Here is a 23,280-nt window from a genome sequence, read left to right as displayed (position 1 = left end):
AGGGGCACGATAAGAGAAAGCTCTGTGACCCGCAGACTTCTTATTCACCTTAGGGACACAAAGTAGTCCTGCACCCTGAGAATGTAAAGCCCAGGCCGGTACGTAAGGTTTAATTAGGTCAGCTAGGTAGGAAGGTGCCAGTCCATGAATAATTTTATAGGTTAGTAGCAGAACCTTAAAATCTGATCTCACTGGGACAGGAAGCCAGTGAAGGGATGCCAAAATGGGTGTAATGTGGTTGTATTTTCTGCTTCGTGTCAAAAGTCTGGCTGCAGGATTCTGAACCAATTGGAGACCCCTAATGCTAGACTGTGGTAAACCAGAAAATAGAACATTGCAGTAGTCCAATCTAGAAGAGATAAATGCATGGATCAGGGTCTCAGCATCAGCCATAGACAGGATGGGATGAATCTTCGCTATATTTCGCAGGTGGAAGAAAGCAGTCCTAGTAATATTTCTAATGTGGAGGCCAAAGGACAACAAAGGATCAAAAATTACCCCAAGGTTCCTCACTTTGTCAGTGTGATGTATGACACATGAGCCTAGGCTAAGCGTTAACTGGTGAAATTGATGCCGATGTCTCACTGGACCAAGAACCATCATTTCAGTCTTATCAGAGTTTAAAAGTAGGACGTTTCTAGACATCCAGCTTCTCACTGCTGCAAGGCAATCTTCTAAGGATTTTACGTGAACAAGATTACCAGCAGTTATCGGCATGTATAACTGCTGATAGCTGGAAAAGCGATATATCGGGTGTCCCAAAAAAATATCTTGTCAGAAAAGAAAATGCTCAAAGCATATGTCTAGGAAATAAATTTATGGCTAGACAGAAAGCTGAAAGGTTGAAGTTTTTCATACCAATGTCAATATTGGCCCTGCATTTTGTTAGTTTGACATAAAGTCGCTGCACCTGTTTGACACTCTTGGTCTGGTGCCAAAACTCAATAATTTTTGTTTGCTGTAGTATGGTTAATCTTGGCATTTTCCTGAGTCTTGCTTGGCATCAACATAAACTTCAGGGTCTCTGCAAGTAAAAAAGAAACATAAGTGATTACGTTTGTAGCATTTAAGGGTGAAACCAAGTGTTTTAAATGTTGTATATTTTTTTGGGGCACCCTATATAAATGCACTCCATTTGCTACACCACGCACGGCTGAATGGGCTGTCACAGCTGTAATACACATCAGATGTGATTATATCACAGTAACACAATGTGTAGGACTGACGCCGCAACTGTATTACCAAGCCATCACAATATGAATAGAATAAATAGTCACCTTTGAAACAGCTTCAGATGGACCTGCTCGGACTGAAAGGCGTAGGTGGGCAAACACTCAACTATCTTTCTACTTTTATTTATTCCCCCTTTTGACAGATATGTGTCACTTATTATTACATATGAATCAGTAACGTAATACAGTGATGTAGTTGGCACCCTAGGCATATCCATATGAAATTGGAGGCATCCAGTGCTTTTTACAGGCTTTCAGTAATCCCATGGCCTCCTCCACCTTTCAGTCCGGCCACAATAACAGCTGATCGAAGTGCTGCGCGTGCGTGTGACTGGTTCATCCACACACCACGCTGTGTGTGTGTGTGTGTGTGTGTGGGGGGGGGGGGGGGGGGGGTCAGGACACCTGACCGAACCGCCGCGCGTGTTCTCGGTTGTATGAGTGCGCTCATACTGAACGCAAATGCATTTGAGACGCTCTGATCAGGCTCCACAAGGACAACAGCATTAAAACCTTTGTATATTGTGCCTAAAACTCTTGTGAATATATTCTCTGGGTTTATAGATGTTGTTATTGTGTTTGTTTTATGTAAAAATGCCAGAAGAAGCTCAGGTTGCTTCTCCATTATTTTTAATTGGAATCACTGTGAGCCGCAATCGCTTCCTGTTTGCTCTATAACATCCTGCCTGTCCTTTACAACACTATTTGTCCTCTTTGTTCCAGAGTAATATATATGTCTGAAATTCAGTTTGTGTTTATTAAATTCCATGCAGATTGAACGTAGCAGACACAGATGATTTATCTGGAATATTCAGAGGTGTCAAGTAACGAAGTACAAATACTTCGTTACTGTACTTAAGTACACTTTTTAGGTATCTATACTTTACTCCATTACTTATTTTTCTGCCTACTTCTGACTTCTACTCATTACATTTTCACACAAGTATCTGTACTTTCTGTTCCGTACATTTTTAAAACAAACAGCCTCGTTACTCTTGGCTTCAGTTTAATATATATATATATATATATATATATATATATATATATATATATATATATTTCACGTCATGTGCGCCTGTAATCAACTTTTCTGCAGCACGGCTTTGCTTTGAACCGTGAACCAATCGAAGCAGTGGTTCGCAGATTGAAGCAATGCTTCGACCTATTGCTTCGTTTATTATTTCTTTCTTTCGCTTAATTTCCCCCGCTAAAACCCTAAAGAGCATACTTCTGTGAGTATTATTTACCTTTTATATGTTAAACTGACCTGTTATGGTCTTCTGAAACAGCTGATAGATGTATTTTATAACTTAAAAACGGGAGCGATGCTAACGCATTAGCATGTCTATGGCATTTTCAATGTTAAAACTTAGCATTAACCAGCTCTCATCACGTTCGGGTGCATTTGTTTTCAAATTGTAATATTTCTTAAATTTATTTTTGTTTATATATTAATAATCTAATGATTATTATATACAATTTTAGAGAAAGAGGCAAAAAGAACCTGAATAGAAACACAACAGAAAATATAAAAGCAACTAACAATGAACATACATAAATAAATGTTTCCTGTGAACACCTAGTGACTCTTACACCTCCACTTCATCCCTGTCTTATTTAATGACAGTTTGTTTCGTCAAACCATATTTTCAATGTGTTAATTTCTTCAGTGATTTTCTCCAGAACTATCTGCCAAACTAGAAAACTGCTGCATCCTAGTAAGAGCAGAATACTACTGGAATGAATTTGAATAAGGAAAGTTTTTTTTTTTTTTTCCTTCACTAAATGGATGCTGCACACACTACAGTTTATTGTCTGGAATAGTCCCAGATTGCATTTCAGAGCTTCTAGAATTGAAACATTTTCGTGCAGGTGGTGCTGGGGGGTAATTTGGGGTTTTGGGTCTTGGGCCACATGTAGAACGGATCAGTTTTTAAATTAAGCTTTCAATTCATATAGTGGCATCTACCCCCCCCCCCCCCCCCTTTTTTTTTAAAGGTTACTTTATACTTTTATACTTTAAGTAGGTTTTGGAGCACATACTTTTTCACTTTTACTTGAGTAAAGAGGTCAAGTTGATACTTCAACTTTTACCAGAGTGTTTTTAAACTGCAGTATCTATGCTTCTACTTAAGTAACAAATGTGTGTATTTTCACACCACTGGGAATATTTGTTTTGGCAAGTTATCATGGTCTCTACTGCCATCTACTGGCCAGTAGTATTCATGGCAGTATTCACCCTAAGTATTGAGATATCCCATAATCCTTTGCATGCCAGAGAGTTGTTGCAGGCTCTTGCTGCAGCTTATGAAAAGAAATAAAAATGTACATTTTAGTTGTACAATGTTAATTTACAATTGTCGTGGATTCTCTCTGTGCTGTTTAAACCGCAGCAACTCTCTGGTGCGCAAAGCATTGTTGTTACAAAACTTCAGAATGAGTGCATTATGTTGGGAAAGTGTAGTGACACAGACCCACAACAGGGGGCGTAAATGAACGGACAATGGAAGGAGTCAAATTATAACACTTTACTGTTGTGAATGACACAACCAAACACAGCAGATTCAGAATGTGCAACAGTCAATTAATAAAGGTGTCGTGTGGGCAGGCTCGACGATAGGAGACGCCCGTCTGGAAACGAACCGGAACCACACGATTTCCACCACCACCGAACCCGAGGAATACTGGAGCCGCCAAGTCCCGGAGTCCCCAGGTGGCCACCTTCCCGGCGTGTCGGATCTGGTACTGCTGGCAGAAAGCAAAAGACAGTCAAAGGGTGGGTGTGTGAACACCCAGTAACAATCCTGGTGGGAATTCCACCTCCACCTCTCACTCAACACTTTGCAGCGGTCCCTCAGAAGAAAAAGAGCGCCGTCTTGCACAGCCTCCACTAAACGGACCGGTACTCCCGCAAACACTCGCAATAACAGATTTACAAATATCACAAAAGGCTGAGGATATTACTTCCAGATGAAGATGATATCTCGGCAGTTTGGTGGAGGTGTCTTCCTTCTTTTATACCAGATGTGATGATTAGTGACAGCTGTCACGGATGATGGGTGACAGCTGTCACCACGGCTTGTTCCTGAGGCGGCAGCGCCCTCTCGTGCCTGAAGCCCGCACTTCAGGCAGGGCGCCCTCTGGTGGTGGGCCAGCAGTACCTCCTCTTCAGCGGCCCACACAACACATTATGTAAAATTAAAAGATATGTTACATTTTAACTTTGTACAAATGACAGAATTGTCATTAATGGAGTTATTCTATCCGGATTCATTTGATTTATAAATCAAAACCATAAGTCAAAACTGCTTTATTTTCCAAGACCTCTGCTTCATGGTGGAACTGCTGTGTGTGGTTAATAAAATACATAGTAAACATTAGCCTCCAGCAGGGGGCACAGTGCACAAAGACAGAAGTGATGATTCATTGTTTGGGTTTGTGATTGTGGTGTTAAAACTCAATTTTCGAAGTTATTGGTTATCTGTAGCTTCCGATAAATTTTTGGGTGGTTTATCAGTTTACCTTTATAAAAGATAACTTTTCAGTTAGCCGATTAGCTGTTATCAAAGCTAACTTTTTGGTTAGCTGTGCCCACCACTGCAAGTAGTTACTGGTACTTGTATATACAATTTAATCAGATGTGTCACCATTTTGCCAGGTTCTGGAAGAAGACTCAAACTGTCACCCTCAGATGAGAGCAAATTGGTTAGGATGTTCTGGAATAATCCAGGGACCTCCAGGGACCTCAGGCCTGTCATGATATGGAAACTGCTGCAACACCGGTGTCACTGTCTCACCCAGAACTCACCCTTTAAATAAAGTGTTCTTGTCTTCAGATGAGGGCCGGGTGATGGGCACCGTACGTAGTCACCTGCAATCCATCGCCCCTGTATGTGGAGACCTTCTTCTCGGAGCAACCAGAATCCGCAGGATGCCTCTTGGGGAGATAAATGTCCCGAAAGGAGCCCACATCTTGATCAGTAACAACCGACACGCCTTCATGCCATCATCACCAGAAGCTATGAAACAGCGCCGTGATGCCCTTCTGGATGAGAAGCTGCCGTACCGACTGTTCACTCTCAACTGTGAGCACTTCGCCACGTTTGTACGATATGGAAAAGCTGTGTGCAACCAGGTATGACTGAAGCCAAAGGAAACCGTTCTTTGTTTGTATAATAATACGACGCACAATGCTAAACTGCTGTTGTCATGAATCAAGCCCGAGTTCCTTATTTTTTGTATCAGGAATGCAATCAGGGCCAAAAATCAGCAGTGGGAGACCAGCTTACTGTAATATAACAACTGGAGAACTCCTCCTCACTGTTGTTTACGAAGTCAGATGACAAAATGTGGACAGAAATAGATAATTTCTTGGAAATTCTGTCCCATCACCAAGCTAGCAGAATTTTTGTGACATTATGTGTAACAAGCATAACCCGTTAAAAAATCACTGAATCATAGAATTACCAAACGACCAAATCACCAAATTCAACTCAACTGTAAAACTGAAACAAAGTGCTGTACATGGGGGTCATAAAAAAAAAAACAGAGCAACCCTACAACAATAAAAACAGCAATAAACAAGCAAAACAACTAAAACGAAACAAATTCTCATATTGTGTTAAAAGCCAGTGAATAAAAGTGGGTTTTAAGTTTAGTTTTAAAAACAGACAGTGAGGAGGCCTAATGTGCAAGTAGATCATTCCAAATTTTTGGAGCTGCAACTGAGAACGAGCGTTTGCTTGGAACTCGGTACTTCAAGAAGCAGCTGATCAGCTGACCAGCAGCACCGTGCAGGGTTGTAGGGGTGAAGAAGCTCAGAGGGATAAAAATAAAAAAAATAAAAATAAAAGCATCTAAAAGAAAAAGAATCTGAACCCTAAAGTGCACAGGCAGCCAGTGGAGGGAGGCCAGGATAGGTGTAATGTGCCAAATCACCAAATGGCCAAAAGACCAAATCAAAGAACCAAATGAGCAGCAGAAAGTGACTGTGCTTGCTTTTTGTTCTGGTCTCAGAGATGCAGTTCCAGCTTTTTGTCGTGTTGTGATACACACTATGTCTTCTCCTCACAGATCGTTGGAAAAGCAAAGAATGCAGAGTGTGTCGATGCAACAAAGACATTTCAGGACATTGTTTCTTCCAAATGCAAGGAGTCATCTTTCGATAACCTCCAGCAGGTAAAAATGAACAAACAAACACAAAGTATTACTATTATTATTATTATTATTATTATTCATTAATTTTCTATCACTTATCTTGATCTGGGTCACAGTAACAGTAGACCAAGCAGCACATCCCACACTTCCCTATCCTCAGCCGTGTCCTGTGACAATTCCTGGGGGATCCCAAGGTGTTCCCAAAACAGCTGGGAAATATAATCCCTTCAACATGTCCTGGGTCTTCCCTGGTGTCTCCTCCCAGGTGGATGTACCTGTAAGACCTATTTCAAGCGCTTGTATCCACAGTCTTATTCTTCTTCATGACCATAGGTGAGGATAAGAGCCTAAATCAACTGGTACATTGAGAGTGTCACCTTCTAGTACAGCGTTCGTAAAACTCTGATTCCGACCCAAAGGGTCCAATTTGGGTGTTATAGCTCCCAGTGCTCCTATTACTACTGGGAGCACTTTGGACTTTACCTTCTACATCTGCTCCAGTTGTTCCTTCAGCCCTTGTTACTTCTGTGATTCTTGTGCTCCTTCTTTCTCGTGTTGCTGTCAGCTGGGATTGACACATTGATCACAATTGTGGTCTTCTTTCCCTTGTCAACCACCACTATGTCTCGTTGGTTGGCCAGCAGCTGCTTGTCTGTCTGGAAGTTGAAGTCCCACAGGATTTTAGCCCTGTTGTGCTCAGCCACCTCAGGACTTGGGGACTTCTGCTTCTGCTCCTACATGTCCTGCTGCTGGGTGCAAGGATGCAAGTATGAGGGGTGATTGAGAAGTTTTGATGTAGACCCAGAAAAAGAAGGGCGTGAAGAAGGGATTTTGCTGATTTTCACAGATCTGGCAACTTGCATCTGACGGACTGTTTGTTGCTGTGACGCCACTCTGAACTTCACACGGTTGTGTACGCTTCTTTTATTTCTGTTTAGCACTCTTCTGGTTATTAATTGTATCGACTCTGAAAGTTATTTAACAACAGTCTTGTTGTGAATCGCTAGTGGTTAGCTTTCGCTAGCTAGGTCGACACCTCCCCTCTCCGTTGTTACTTTTTATAGCTATTTCTTTTCTACCCGTTTAATACTTGTGTTCGTTTTTCAGTTGAACTGCTGTGAATTTTAAGTAATTTTTACTCCTGTGTAAAATCTTAGGAGCGGCTAGCGTTTTCGCTAGCGGCTAGCTTGCGTTAGCTATTTGTGACCCTTGTCATTTTTTCATTTCATTTTTTTACACTCCTTTTAGTTAATTAACTGTTTAGTGTATTTTATAGCTGCTGCTTTTTTTTTTTTTACCTGTTTAATACTTCTGTTAGTTTTTCAGTGCAACTGCTGTGAATTTTTATTCATTTATCTGCGTCTGTGTGAGCCTTAGGAGTGGTTAGCTTATCCATTATTGGTTAGCTCGTGTATGCTTGGCTACATTTTTGAATTTCTTAGTGCACAAAGTACACTACTAATTCTACTTTACACCCTCCGTAAATCCTGCGTGATGTTGGAAGATAGGGTGGCTCTCGTAGAGAGCTGTGTCCGTAACTTAGAGCAGCTTCTTAGCGCAGTGGAGTTAGATGTTACGGCACTCCAGATGAGGTTAGTGGTGGGCTGGCTAGCGAGCCCATTAGCATCAGCTTAGAAATGCCGGCTGTGGAGGACGGCTTTCGGACTGTGGCTAGGCGGAGGAAGCCCCGTAGGGCTTGGTGCCCGGTTGTGGCACCCCGATCACACTCGCCAGTGCGAACTGTGAATCGGTTCTCCCCCTTGGATTTGCCAGATGTCCACGCGTGACTTCCACTCCTGTCTCCAGGCCGAAACACCGGACTTTAGTGATAGGGGATTCTATCACCCGCAAAGTCAGGTTACAGATGCCGGCTGACGTTAAATGTATTCCTGGGGCCAGAGCTTCCGACATTGCATCTCATCTTAGGGTGCTGACGCTGCAGAAGGGAAGACAGACGAAGGAACATGACATGAGATATAGTCACATAGTTATTCACGTTGGCACCAATGATATCAGGATGAAGCACTCAGAGGTCACAAAAATGGACATAGAGAGGACTTGTGACCTTGCCAGAAAGATGTGTCGGCATCGATTAACAGTCTCTGGTCCCCTCCCCTCCCGGGGTACTGATGAGGCGTTTAGCAGGCTGACATCATTAAATAGGTGGCTGGCGCAGTTTTGTAGACAGCAAGGCTTTAGCTTTATTGATAACTGGCCTTCGTTCTGGGGCCGCCGTGGCCTGCTGATGCTGGACGGCCTCCACCCTACTGGGGAAGGCGCCGCCATCTTGTCTGCGAACATAGATAGAGCTCTACAGGGAGGGTAACATTAGGAATGTACAGCAGGCCACGGAGCAGGTGATTAGAGACCCTGCAAGGCTTATGACAAATGTGGATGTGGAATCCATTAGCTTAGCGGGGAAATTAGTGCAGAAAATCCACTATGGTGATAGTACAGTTTATCTGCCAGGGAGGGAATTTCAACAAGTTGAGACTATGGCCTGCTCCCGTAGACATGTCCATAAAAATCATAGAGGGATATGCTTTGCAAACATAATACCCATTACTATATTGGATCATGTTGAAATTGAGAATGGCAAAATGGTTGTTCCAGCAATATCAAAGATTTCATGTCTGCTACCTATGTGTGTGGAATGTCTCAAACCTAAACCTACTTACAGGCATCTTATATATGCCACTCTGGAACCACCCCTAAACCCAAACAGCTCAACTGTCAACCCCACTGAGGTCCTTAGACTGGGTCTCATTAACATAAGATCACTGTCCTCAAAATCACTGTTGATTAATGATTTAATTATTGATCATCACTTAGATATGATTGGGTTATGTGAAACCTGGCTTAAACCTACAGCTGTCCTCCCCTTAAATGAGGCCTGCCCATCAGCATATACATTTAGTCACGTCCCTCGTGATGCGAAGCAAGGTGGGGGTGTAGTTCTTATTTATAAATCTAGGTTTAGCTTATTAGCGGTTGGGGGTCACAAATATAACTCCTTTGAGCATCTTATTCTCCACTCCGCTCAGGATATTATGCATTGCCAAGGTCAGAAGAATAAAAATCAGCCGTATTACTTTGTCACTGTATATAGGCCTCCTGGCCCATATTCTGAATTCTTAGATGAATTTGGTGCGTTCATTTCTAACTTGTCAATGAGAGCAGATAACATTCTGATCATTGGTGACTTTAATGTTCATATAAATAAGCCTTCTGATCCCCTCTGCAAATCATTTATGGAAATTATGAATGCATTAGGATTTCGGCAATGCATTCGGGATCCGACGCACATTAGTGGAAATACCCTGGATCTGGTTCTCGCACGTGGTATTGCTGTCACGAATAGTGACATCATGCCTCTTACATCAGTGGTCTCTGATCACTCACTTATTAAGTTTACAGTTTCACTGCTGTGTTTAGTGGAACAACAACCTTATTTATCATTACTGATTTATCAGGCTGGGCGAATTGGAGACTCGGCTCCGCACCGTGGAAAATTCTACAGCTAACCAGGCCCCTGTAGTCGGTGCGGACCAAGGTGGCTTAGCCACCGTTAGTTCCCCCCCGGCGGATCCCGGGCAGTCGGGAAAGCAGGCTGACTGGGTGACTGTGAGGAGGAAGCGTAGCCCTAAACAGAAGCCCCGTGTACACCGTCAACCCGTGCACATCTCTAACCGTTTTTCCCCACTCGACGATACACTCGCCGAGGATCAAACTCTGGTTATTGGCGACTCTGTTTTGAGAAATGTGAAGTTAGCGACACCAGCAACCATTGTCAATTGTCTTCCGGGGGCCAGAGCAGGCGACATTGAAGGAAATTTGAAATTGCTGGCTAAGGCTAAGCGTAAATTTGGTAAGATTGTAATTCATGTCGGCAGTAATGACACTCGGTTACGCCAATCGGAGGTCACTAAAATTAACATTAAATCGGTGTGTAACTTTGCAAAAACAATGTCGGACTCTGTTGTTTTCTCTGGGCCCCTCCCCAATCAGACCGGGAGTGACATGTTTAGCCGCATGTTCTCCTTGAATTGCTGGCTGTCTGAGTGGTGTCCAAAAAATGAGGTGGGCTTCATTGATAATTGGCAAAGCTTCTGGGGAAAACCTGGTCTTGTTAGGAGAGACGGCATCCATCCCACTTTAGATGGAGCAGCTCTCATTTCTAGAAATCTGGCCAATTTTCTTGGATCCTCCAAACTGTGACTGTCTAGCGTTGGGACCAGGAGGCAGAGCTGTGGTCTTATACACCTCTCTGCAGCTTCTCTCCCCCTGCCATCCCCTCATTACCCCATCCCCGTAGAGACGGTGCCTGCTTCCAGACCACCAATAACCAGCAAAAATCTATTTAAGCAAAAAAATTCAAAAAGAAAAAATAATATAGCACCTTCAACTGCACCACAGACTAAAACAGTTAAATGTGATCTATTAAACATTAGGTCTCTCTCTTCTAAGTCCCTGTTGGTAAATGATATAATAATTGATCAACGTATTGATTTATTCTGCCTAACAGAAACCTGGTTACAGCAGGATGAATATGTTAGTTTAAATGAGTCAACACCCCCGAGTCACACTAACTGTCAGAATGCTCGTAGTACGGGCCGGGGCGGAGGATTAGCGGCAATCTTCCATTCCAGCTTATTAATTAATCAAAAACCTAGACAGAGCTTTAATTCATTTGAAAGCTTGTCTCTTAGTCTTTTCCATCCAAATTGGAAGTCCCAAAAACCAGTTTTATTTGTTATTATCTATCGTCCACCTGGTCGTTACTGTGAGTTTCTCTGTGAATTTTCAGACCTTCTGTCTGACTTAGTGCTTAGCTCAGATAAGATACTTATAGTGGGCGATTTTAACATCCACACAGATGCTGAGAATGACAGCCTCAACACTGCATTTAATCTATTATTAGACTCTATTGGCTTTGCTCAAAAAGTAAATGAGTCCACCCACCACTTTAATCATATCTTAGATCTTGTTGTGACTTATGGTATGGAAATAGAAGACTTAACAGTATTCCCTGAAAACTCCCTTCTGTCTGATCATTTTTTAATAACATTTACATTTACCCTGATGGACTACCCTGCAGTGGGGAATAAGTTTCATTACACTAGAAGTCTTTCAGAAAGCGCTGTAACTAGGTTTAAGGATATGATTCCTTCTTTATGTTCTCTATTGTCATATACCAACACAGAGCAGAGTAGCTACCTAAACTCTGTAAGGGAGTTAGAGTATCTCGTCAATAGTTTTACATCCTCATTGAAGACAACTTTGGATGCTGTAGCTCCTCTGAAAAAGAGAGCTTTAAATCAGAAGTGTCTGACTCCGTGGTATAACTCACAAACTCGTAGCTTAAAGCAGATAACCCGTAAGTTGGAGAGGAAATGGCGTCTCACTAATTTAGAAGATCTTCACTTAGCCTGGAAAAAGAGTTTGTTGCTCTATAAAAAAGCCCTCCGTAAAGCTAGGACATCTTTCTACTCATCACTAATTGAAGAAAATAAGAACAACCCCAGGTTTCTTTTCAGCACTGTAGCCAGGCTGACAAAGAGTCAGAGCTCTATTGAGCTGAGTATTCCATTAACTTTAACTAGTAATGACTTCATGACTTTCTTTGCTAACAAAATTTTGACTATTAGAGAAAAAATTACTCATAACCATCCCAAAGATGTATCGTTATCTTTGGCTGCTTTCAGTGATGCCGGTATTTGGTTAGACTCTTTCTCTCCGATTGTTCTGTCTGAGTTATTTTCATTAGTTACTTCATCCAAACCATCAACATGTTTATTAGACCCCATTCCTGCCAGGCTGCTCAAGGAAGTCCTACCATTATTTAATGCTTCAATCTTAAATATGATCAACTTATCTTTGTTAGTTGGCTATGTACCACAGGCTTTTAAGGTGGCAGTAATTAAACCATTACTTAAAAAGCCATCACTTGACCCAGCTATTTTAGCTAATTATAGGCCAATCTCCAACCTTCCTTTTCTCTCAAAGATTCTTGAGAGGGTAGTTGTAAAACAGCTAACTGATCACCTGCAGAGGAATGGTCTATTTGAAGAGGTTCAGTCAGGTTTTAGAATTCATCATAGTACAGAAACAGCATTAGTGAAGGTTACAAATGATCTTCTTATGGCTTCGGACAGTGGACTTATCTCTGTGCTTGTTCTGTTGGACCTCAGTGCTGCTTTTGATACTGTTGACCATAAAATTTTCTTACAGAGATTAGAGCATGTCATAGGTATTAAAGGCACTGCGCTGCGGTGGTTTGAATCATATTTGTCTAATAGATTACAGTTTGTTCATGTAAATGGGGAATCTTCTTCACAGACTAAAGTTAATTATGGAGTTCCACAAGGTTCTGTGCTAGGACCAATTTTATTCACTTTATACATGCTTCCCTTAGGCAGTATTATTAGACGGTATTGCTTAAATTTTCATTGTTAGGCAGATGATACCCAGCTTTATCTATCCATGAAGCCAGAGGACACACACCAATTAGCTAAACTGCAGGATTGTCTTACAGACATAAAGACATGGATGATCTCTAATTTTCTGCTTTTAAACTCAGATAAAACTGAAGTTATTGTACTTGGCCCCACAAATCTTAGAAGCATGGTGTCTAACCAGATCTTTACTCTGGATGGCATTTCCCTGACCTCTAGTAATACTGTGAGAAATCTTGGAGTCATTTTTGATCAGGATATGTCATTCAAAGCGCATATTAAACAAATATGTAGGACTGCCTTTTTGCATTTACGCAATATCTCTAAAATCAGAAAGGTCTTGTCTCAGAGTGATGCTGAAAAACTAATTCAGGCATTTATTTCCTCTAGGCTGGACTATTGTAATTCTTTATTATCAGGTTGTCCTAAAAGTTCCCTAAAAAGCCTTCAGTTAATTCAAAATGCTGCAGCTAGAGTACTGACGGGGACTAGCAGGAGAGAGCATATCTCACCCGTGTTGGCCTCTCTTCATTGGCTTCCTGTTAATTCTAGAATAGAATTTAAAATTCTTCTTCTTACTTATAAGGTTTTGAATAATCAGGTCCCATCTTATCTTAGGGACCTCGTAGTACCATATCACCCTAATAGAGCGCTTCGCTCTCAGACTGCAGGCTTACTTGTAGTTCCTAGGGTTTGTAAGAGTAGAATGGGAGGCAGAGCCTTCAGCTTTCAGGCTCCTCTCCTGTGGAACCAGCTCCCAATTCAGATCAGGGAGACAGATACCCTCTCTACTTTTAAGATTAGGCTTAAAACTTTCCTTTTCGCTAAGGCTTATAGTTAGGGCTGGATCGAGTGACCCTGGACTATCCCTTGGTTATGCTGCTTTAGACGTAGACTGTGGGGGGGTTCCCATGATGCACTGTTTCTTTCTCTTTTTGCTCTGTATGCATCACTCCGCATTTAATCATTGGTGATCGATCTCTGCCCCCCTCCACAGCATGTCTTTTTCCTGGTTCTTTCCCTCAGCCCCAACCAGTCTCAGCAGAAGACTGCCCCTCCCTGAGCCTGGTTCTGCTGGAGGTTTCTTCCTGTTAAGAGGGAGTTTTTCCTTCCCACTGTTGCCAAGTGCTTGCTCACAGGGGGTCGTTTGACCGTTGGGGTTTTTCATAATTATTGTATGGCCTTGCCTTACAATATAAAGCGCCTTGGGGCAACTGTTTGTTGTGATTTGGCGCTATATAAAAAAAAAGTTGATTGATTGAGTTGATTACGGCGATGCATCAACTCCTCAACTAAGACTGAAGTAGAAGCTAGATTGCCTGATGTCTTAGCCTCACTTTTGACAAATACCCAGTCAGACAGACTTGTGGATAGTTTAAATTCAGTGCTCAAAAAGACACTCGACATGATTGCACCACCTGTGTTGAAACCGCGCTCCCCCAAATCGCAGTCACCTTGGTTCAGTGATTACCTGCGTGACCTCAAGCATAAAGCAAGCGGTCTAGAACGGAAATGGCGTCGTTCAAAATTAGAAGTATTCCACCTTGCATGGTGTGATGCTATCTTAGACTATAAGCATGCACTATTGGCTACAAAGTGGACCTACAACCCTTGGGAAAAATTATGGAATCACCGGCCTCGGAGGATGTTCATTCAGTTGTTTAATTTTGTAGAAAAAAAGCAGATCACAGTCATGACACAAAACTAAAGTCATTTCAAATGGCAACTTTCTGGCTTTAAGAAACACTATAAGAAATCAGGAAAAAAAATTGTGGCAGTCAGTAACGGTTACTTTTTTAGACCAAGCAGAGGGAAAAAAATATGGAATCACTCAATTCTGAGGAAAAAATTATGGAATCATGAAAAACAAAAGAACGCTCCAACACATCACTAGTATTTTGTTGCACCACCTCTGGCTTTTATAACAGCTTGCCGTCTCTGAGGCATGGACTTAATGAGTGACAAACAGTACTCTTCATCAATGTGGCTCCAACTTTCTCTGATTGCTGTTGCCAGATCAGCTTTGCAGGTTGGAGCCTTGTCATGGACCATTTTCTTCAACTTCCACCAAATATTTTCAATTGGATTAAGATCCGGAGTATTTGCAGGCCATGACATTGACCCTATGTGTCTTTTTGCAAGGAATGTTTTCACAGTTTTTGCTCTATGGCAAGATGCATTATCATCTTGAAAAATGATTTCATCATCCCCAAACATCCTTTCAATTGATGGGATAAGAAAAGTGTCCAAAATATCAACGTAAACTTGTGCATTTATTGATGATATAATGACAGCCATCTCCCCAGTGCCTTTACCTGACATGCAGCCCCATATCATCAATGACTGTGGAAATTTACATGTTCTCTTCAGGCAGTCATCTTTATAAATCTCATTGGAACGGCACCAAACAAAAGTTCCAGCATCATCACCTTGCCCAATGCAGATTTGAGATTCATCACTAAATATGACTTTCATCCAGTCATCCACAGTCCACGATTGCTTTTCTTTAGCCCATTGTAACCTTGTTTTTTTCTGTTTAGGTGTTAATGATGGCTTTCGTTTAGCTTTTCTGTATGTAAATCCCATTTCCTTTAGGCGGTTTCTTACAGTTCGGTCACAGACGTTGACTCCAGTTTCCTCCCATTTGTTCCTCATTTGTTTTGTTGTGCATTTTCTAATTTTTGAGACATATTGCTTTAAGTTTTAACCTTTAACAACCTTCCCATGTTGTTTGTATTTGGTCCAGAGTTTAGACACAGCTGACTGTGAACAACCAGCATCTTTTGCAACATTGCGTGATGATTTACCCTCTTTTAAGAGTTTGATAATCCTCTACTTTGTTTCAATTGACATCTCTTGTGTTGGAGCCATGATTCATGTCAGTCCACTTGGTGCAACAGCTCTCCAAGGTGTGATCACTCCTTTTTAGATGCAGACTAACGAGCAGATCTGATTTGATGCAGGTGTTAGTTTTGGGGATGAAAATTTACAGGGTGATTTCATAATTTTTTCCTCAGAATTGAGTGATTCCATATTTTTTTCCCTCTGCTCGGTCTAAAAAAGTAACCGTTACTGACTGCCACAATTTTTTTTCCTGATTTCTTATAGTGTTTCTTAAAGCCAGAAAGTTGCCATTTGAAATGACTTTAGTTTTGTGTCATATCTGTGATCTGCTTTTTTTCTACAAAATTAAACAACTGAATGAACATCCTCCGAGACCGGTGATTCCATAATTATTGCCAGGGGTTGTATAAACCAGATATTCAGTCACCGGACAAAAAAAGTCCCACATTTTGTATTATTTTCCATGTAATAAAGACTGTATATAACGGATTTTGTACAGTGGATTTTTCGCTCGCATCCCATAAAATGTCCTGTCTGATCGCAATGTATTTCCATTAAACCTCTCGCATGTGTGACCAGAGACAGTTATGTGATTTATCCCTCTGGGGCCGACGCCGTCGTATATGATGGCTAAGACCAAGTTTTACTAAATTATAAATAACTTTTTAATGATATGAGATAGAAACATACTTTTTTTTTTGCTGAAACGTTAACTCCGCGGATGTTCGAGCCACTTTCCACCATCTTTGTACTCCTCATAGAAGCTGTGTGATGATGTGAGCAATGTGAGTGTCCAATCGGAATTGTTTCACCGTCACATGGTTTTGCAAAATCCAATCGTAGGGCAGATTCACCTCACGTGACACACCAAAGATTGTTTTTAGGAGTAATGTGTTACTATTTTATTATAGTTTGCTGTGTGTTTTGAATAAATGTGTGTGGAAAATTATTTTCCGCTTTACTTTTTCCTTTTTTATTTCTGATTGTAAACCTTTATTACACACAACTATAGCATATATATTTTGAAAGTACAGGTTGTGCTGAAAAAAAGAGACATAAAACTTGATTGTGGGATGCAGGGAGAGTTGTTAACAGCAATAATAAAACATTTATGCCAGGCAAGTGAATTGTCCAAAATATGCCCTCGGACCCCAGAGGGTTAAGCGCAGTTGGAACCAAAATGGCGCCATGTTCTGAGTTGACGTCACTCTCAATCAAGGCACTCTAGCACATCCAAGAAGGACACATCCAGGCTGGACAAACTGATCAGCTGGGCTGGCTTTGTGGTTGGCATGAAGCTGGACTCTGTTGTGTTGTGCATTTTTGATTTTTGAGACTTGTTGCTTTAAGTTTTCTTTCTTGACGCTTTGATGTCTTCCTTGGTCTACCAGTATGTTTGCCTTTAACAACCTTCCCATGTTGTTTGTATTTGTATTTGTTTGTATTACTCTGATTTGATCAACAAAAACAAGCATAACTCAAAGTTCTTGTTCAACATGGTGGCAACACTTATTCATGGACAACCACTTGTAGTTCGCTCTCCTTTTACAGCACAAGATTTCCTGGATTACTTTGAGAAGAAAATAGATAATATTAGGTTGAACATATCCCAGCATGCCTTAACCCAGCCACTACACCCTGCTATTGAGGTGGGTGCCACTACTGAGGTATTACCTAGATTTACAGAATTTGATGGTATCTCTCTAGACATGCTGACGAAACTCGTAACATCAACAAAAAGCACAACCTGTTTATTTGATCCTATACCAACAAAACTGTTTAAGGACCTGTGGCCCACTCTTGGGCCGATTGAGCTGGAAATTATTAATCTTTCTTTAACTTCTGGATCTGTTCCTAAATGTTTCAAATATGCAGTGATTAAACCATTATTTAAGAAACCTAATCTTGACCCTAGTGTATTGAAAAACTATCGGCCGATATCAAATCTATCATTTTGCTCTAAAATTCTGGAAAAAGTGGTGTCACAGCAGTTTGTAGACTATCTTACTGAGAATAATCTCTTTGAGCCGCTGCAGTCTGCTTTTAGAAAATATCATTCCACAGAAACGGCTCTCACTAAAGTAGTGAATGATCTTCTGCTTACAATGGATTCGGACACCACTACGGTTCTGTTGCTGTTAGATCTCAGTGCTGCATTTGATACAGTGGATCATCATATTCTACTTGATAGGCTGGAAAATCATTTTGGGATTACTGGGAGTCCCCTTGGCTGACGTCACACTTGACCAGTCGTTCTCACTGTGTTTTGTACAGTAACATTACCTCTAACCTTAGTGACATGAAATTTGGGGTTCCTCAGGGGTCTGTCTTAGGCCCCCTGCTTTTCTCCCTTTATATAGCACCCCTTGGGCACATATTGCAACATTTTGGGATTGTGCAGATGATACTCAGTTATATATGCCGATAACTGATGGTAATCTCGTTCACTTAAAATCCTTAGAAGATTGCCTTGCATCAGTCAAAAGCTGGATGTCTAGAAACCTCCTACTTTTAAACTCTGAAAAGACTGAAATGATGGTTCTTGGTCCAGTGAGACATCAGCATCAATTTGACCAGTTAACACTCAGCCTAGGCTCGTGTGTCATACATCACAGTGACAAAGTGAGGAACCTTGGGGTAATTTTTGATCCTTCGTTGTCCTTTGGTCTCCATATTAGAAATATTACTAGGACTGCTTTCTTCCACCTGTGAAATATAGCGAAGATTCGTCCCATCCTGTCTATGGCTGATGCTGAGACCCTGATCCATGCGTTCATCTCTTCTAGATTGGACTACTGCAATGTTCTGTTTTCTGGTTTACCGCAGTCTAACATTATGGTCTCCAATTGGTTCAGAATACTGCAGCCAGACTTTTGACACGAAGCAGAAAGTTTGACCACATTACACCCATTTTGGCATCTCTTCACTGGCTTCCTGTCCCAGTGAGATCAGGTTTTAAGGTTCTGCTACTAACCTATAAAATTATTCATGGACTGGCACCTCCCTACCTAGCTGACCTAATTAAACCTTACGCACTTATTTTCCCTTTCATATGGCTAGCATACTGGTGCAGTTTTGTTTTACGCTTATTACTCTTTTAATTCATGTTATTAGTAATTGAAGTGGGCCGCGGCCTCAACTTCACCTAAATTCTGGGTCTTTTAGTGAAACTTAGGGCTAGTGGCCGGCGATCACCTTAGTATTTCTTCTGTTCTTCTTGTTGATTAATGCTGGCAAATTATACAGTATTTTTTCTCTTTCTGATGCCTGATTCTGTTTTTTCTCCATTTAAGGTGCAGCTCCATCCAGAGATGGGAGTTGTGTTTGTGTTGGCGATCCTCCTGTCCTGTGCACCAACAGCAATTCTTGTATATTCGTCCGTGAATTGTTCTGTGAATTATTTCTGTAATTCTTGTTTGTAGCATGGCCCAAGCAGAGGGTCACCCCTTTGAGTCTGGTCTGCTTGAGGTTTCTTCCTCAGAGGGAGTTTTTCCTTACCACTGTTGCTCTGGGGTTGGTAAGGTTAGACCTTACCTGTGTGAAGTGCCTTGAGGCAACTCTGTTGTGATTTGGCGCTATATAAAGGAAATAAATTGAAATTGAAATTGAAATTGCGTGGTTGTCCATCGTTTACATTCTCAGAAACCAACATTTCTAAATGTTGCACCCAGTGAATCAAAACTTCACACATTCTTCAGAAATGTTGGTTTATCAGAGTGCAAAAGATGGACAACAATGCACTACTTTCTCTGGGTCAGGCTCAAAATTTCTCAATCGCCCTGCATATGCTGTGCCACGTCTTCTGATTTTGTTCCAGAGCCAAAGGCAGCTCATGACATGGCTTTTAAGGAGATGGTGAGGCAGCCACCTCTACATGGATGTCTCTGCCCTCTTCACATTTCTGGGTTAGACTCCTGTATTCTCTGCCTTGTTTCAGCAGCTTGGGCAGCCCTTTGAACTCTCTGCCTTGTTTTGGCTCTCCCACTGGTCCCCTGGACTTTCAGCCCTATTCTGACCATCAGATAGGCCTCTTGGACTTTCTGTCTCCTTACAGAGGTCTACGCTGTGCTGCTGATTCTCAATCACTTTTCAGATGTCTCCGCACTGCTCTGGCTGCCTGTCCCCTCTGTGGACATCACAAACCTATTTCGACTGTTTGTCTACTTCTTTGTTTAATCATGAGCTGTGACAGTATGACAATGACAAACTGAGAACATCATTACGTAAAGTCAAACAGAGTTGAGAGATTTTCAAATTCAGTTCAATTCAGTTTCAATTTATTTTCATTTATATAACACCAATCACAATAAGGTCTAATGTTACCAACCCCCAGAGCAACAGTGGTAAGGAAAAACTCCCTCTGAGGAAGAAACCTCAAGCAGACCAGTCTCAAAGGGGTGACCCTCTGCTTGGCCCATGCTACAAAACATAAATTACAGAACAATTCACAGAACAATTCACGGACGAATATACAAGAAATGCTATTGGCGCACAGGACAGGAGGATCGCCAACACGAATACAACTCCCATCTCTGGATGGGAGTTGTATTCTCACTTTGTCAGTGTGATGTATGACACACGAGTCTAGGCTAAGCGTTAACTGGTCAAATTGATGCCGATGTCTCACTGGACCAGGAACCATCATTCCAGTCTTATCAGACTTTAAAATTAGGAACTTGCTAGACATCCAGCTTCTCACTGACACAAGGCAATCTTCTAAGGATCTTATGTGGATGAGATTACCAGCAGTTATTGGCATGTATAACTGAGTATCATCTGCATAGCAGTGAAAGGTAATCCCAAAACGCCGCAATATGTGCCCAAGAGGTATAGGGAGAAAAGCAGGGGGCCTAAGACAGACCCCTGTGGAACCCCAAATTTCATGTCACTAAGGTGAGAGGTAGTGTTACTGTACAAATTTGTAGATTTTCCATCCAGCTGATGAACAGAATCTAACTGGAAATATTGTGGACTGGATTCAGCCAAAGCACATGTGAGCTTCTAAGCTGTGCTTGCAACACGCACATTTTGCATTAGTCAATAATGTATTTGGATGTGTTGATGAAGGACAGAGGGCTAAAAACAGCAGAGCTGGCTTTCTGGGATCTTGTTCTTCTTCTTCTGGCTGCTCATGTCAGGGCTCACCACAACAGGTTATCTGTCTTCATCTCACCCTCTGTAATTTCTTCTGTCACAACAACGACCTGCGTGTTCTCCCTCAACACATCCGTCTCATCCATCCACTTTGGCCTCCCTCTTCTCCTCCTGCCTGGTTGCTCCATCCTCAGTGTCCTTGCATGAAACCATATTGCTGCTCACAGATCTTCACCTGTTTTCGAAGCCTAGCTTCCACTGCTTTTCCCATAATTTCACGCTGTGGCTCATCTGCTTTATGCCTCTATAGTAGAGAAGCTTGAATCTTCGACTGGACTGGGTTGCTTGACGCGAGGACATTTCGCTTCAAATCGCAGAAGCTTCCTCAGCTAAAATTCTTGCTCTGGTAGTCTGACTTCTGTCTTGACTCTTGTAGAGAAGAACAAACAGAAGCCACAAAGGCTGGAGTTTTAAACCTAACCAGACCCATCCTACCGAGAGGCAGAATGCTATTGGCTAGTGACTAAACAATTGCTTTAATTAGCACCTATTGTTCTCTAGTTAGCACCCTCCTAATGACAGGGCAGCTGTCCCTCCTAATGATGGGACTGACGCCTCTCCTAATGACTCTCCTGATGACGTGAATGACTCATTACCATGAACAAAAGACTGAAACTGCTTTGACCTGAGTACCCCATTGTAAACGGGACAAAGCGTGTCTCAGACCCCCTCCCCGGTTAAGGCTGGGTTTCAAGTGTTTCACATACAATGCCTCCTTCACCCCTCTCTCAAACCATTTCTTTTCTCTGGCTAAGATTTTAACTTCCTTGTTTAAGGTGGACATGAACTGCAGATTGAGGTCCACTGGTGCCCTCTCTGCAGTGCTGGTATAGCCTTTTGTGTCTGAGTCTCACCTATGTAGTGTTCGTTACAGTTTTCCTGACATCTGATAGAATACACCACATTGCTCTGTTTGTAACTAGGGATCCTGTCCTTAGGGTGAACTAATTTCTGTCTCAAGGTATTAACAGGTTTAAAGTAAACTGGGATTTTGTGCTGTCTGAAGATCCTCTGTAGTTTTTCCCCTACTCCTGCTAAATAAGGGAGAGACACTCCTCTTCTTCTTGTCTCCATCTCCTGTCTGTCTGGTCTCTTAGTTCTCTGGGACTTCTGCACTTTATCCAGGGACCATCGTGGGTACCCACATATTGTGAGGGCTTTCCGGACATGTTGTTGTTCTTTAGCCCTTCCCTCTGTAGTTGTGGGCACCTCTAGGGCTCTGTGTTGAAGAGTCCTGATCACCCCTAGCTTGTGTTCAAGGGGGTGGTTTGAGCAAAAGAGCAGATATTGGTCAGTGTGAGTGGGATTTCTGTAAACCCCTGTCTGGAGCTACCTGTTCTCTCCAATCATAACATCACAGTCCAAGAAGGCTAAATGGTTGTTTCTGGCATCCTCACGTGTGAACTTGATATTGGAGTCCACTGAGTCGATGTACTCTGTAAAGTCCTCAACTTCCTGTTGCTTGATTTTAACCGATGTGCATCAACATATCTGAACCAGTGACTGGGAGAGATGCCCGTGAAAGACATCAAGGCTCTCTTCTCCACTCGCTCCATGTACAGATTGGCCGCAATGGGGGATACCAGAGACCCCATCGCAGCTATTGTTAGCTATTTAAAAAGATAGCTAACTTTAGAAACCACTTAAGATTTAACTTGAGATAAAAACAAAACAACATTATTCCCAAATGCATGAAGCAGAAGGCACTAGAAACAGGTCACACAGTAGAAAAGATCCAGCACAGTTACCTTAGGAGGATTTTGGGTCTTAGAATTAGAAGGCTTCATTTTAAAATATTAGACCTCCAAAATGATCTTGATAGTCTTCACAAAAGGTTAGAAACTTTAGTAGGGGAAGAGGCCCATAATAAGATCACAAAGTTCATACTTAAAATTCAAATGTCTGAGCATTTAAAAAGTAAGGAGCGGCAAATCAGGAAGTTTCACAACCTTTTAGTGCAGAAAAGGCTTACTTTCAGTGGGGGCAGTTATAAAGATACACCCAGACAAATTAGTGACAACAGGGAAAATTGGGTAAAGAATCTATCTGACAGGGTTCTTACACAGACAGAAAAGGATGTGCTCGCTAAAGAACTAAATTTCTCAGTGACCCCTAAACATATACTGACAGTAGATTACATCACTGCAGTAGAGTCAGCAGTTAAACATAACAGTTTGTCAGAGTCAGAAGCTGGGGACCTCCGACTAAGAGTCACAGCAGTGCTGAACAGTGCTAAGCCTTCTCCGTCCCACATCACAGGAGAAGAATGGAAAGCTTTGTCAGCATTGCAGAAGGACCAAAGCATCCTTATTCTGCCAGCGGATAAAGGCAGATGCACAGTGGTCCTGAACACATCGGACTACTAGGCCAAGATCAACAACTTGCTCAGTGACTCCAATACATATGAGCGTCTGAAGAGAGACCCCACAAGTGGCTAT

General features: G+C 41.9%; 1 protein-coding gene across 1 annotated transcript in view; it reads left to right on the top strand.

Annotated features, from left to right (window-relative positions):
• Window positions 1-23,280, top strand: part of LOC117512896 — a 77,687-nt gene that overhangs the window by 20,385 nt on the left and 34,022 nt on the right. Inside the window, exons 3-4 of the mRNA XM_034173129.1 lie at window positions 5,069-5,367; window positions 6,306-6,410. Of these exons, the coding sequence (XP_034029020.1) occupies window positions 5,069-5,367; window positions 6,306-6,410 (404 nt within the window). The remainder of the gene's footprint in view (window positions 1-5,068; window positions 5,368-6,305; window positions 6,411-23,280) is intronic.

Source organism: Thalassophryne amazonica, chromosome 6 (genome assembly GCF_902500255.1).
Source record: "Thalassophryne amazonica chromosome 6, fThaAma1.1, whole genome shotgun sequence".
Taxonomy (NCBI): domain Eukaryota; kingdom Metazoa; phylum Chordata; class Actinopteri; order Batrachoidiformes; family Batrachoididae; genus Thalassophryne; species Thalassophryne amazonica.
The sequence above is the reverse complement of the archived record's forward strand: the minus strand, read 5'-3'. Positions and strand labels throughout refer to the sequence as shown.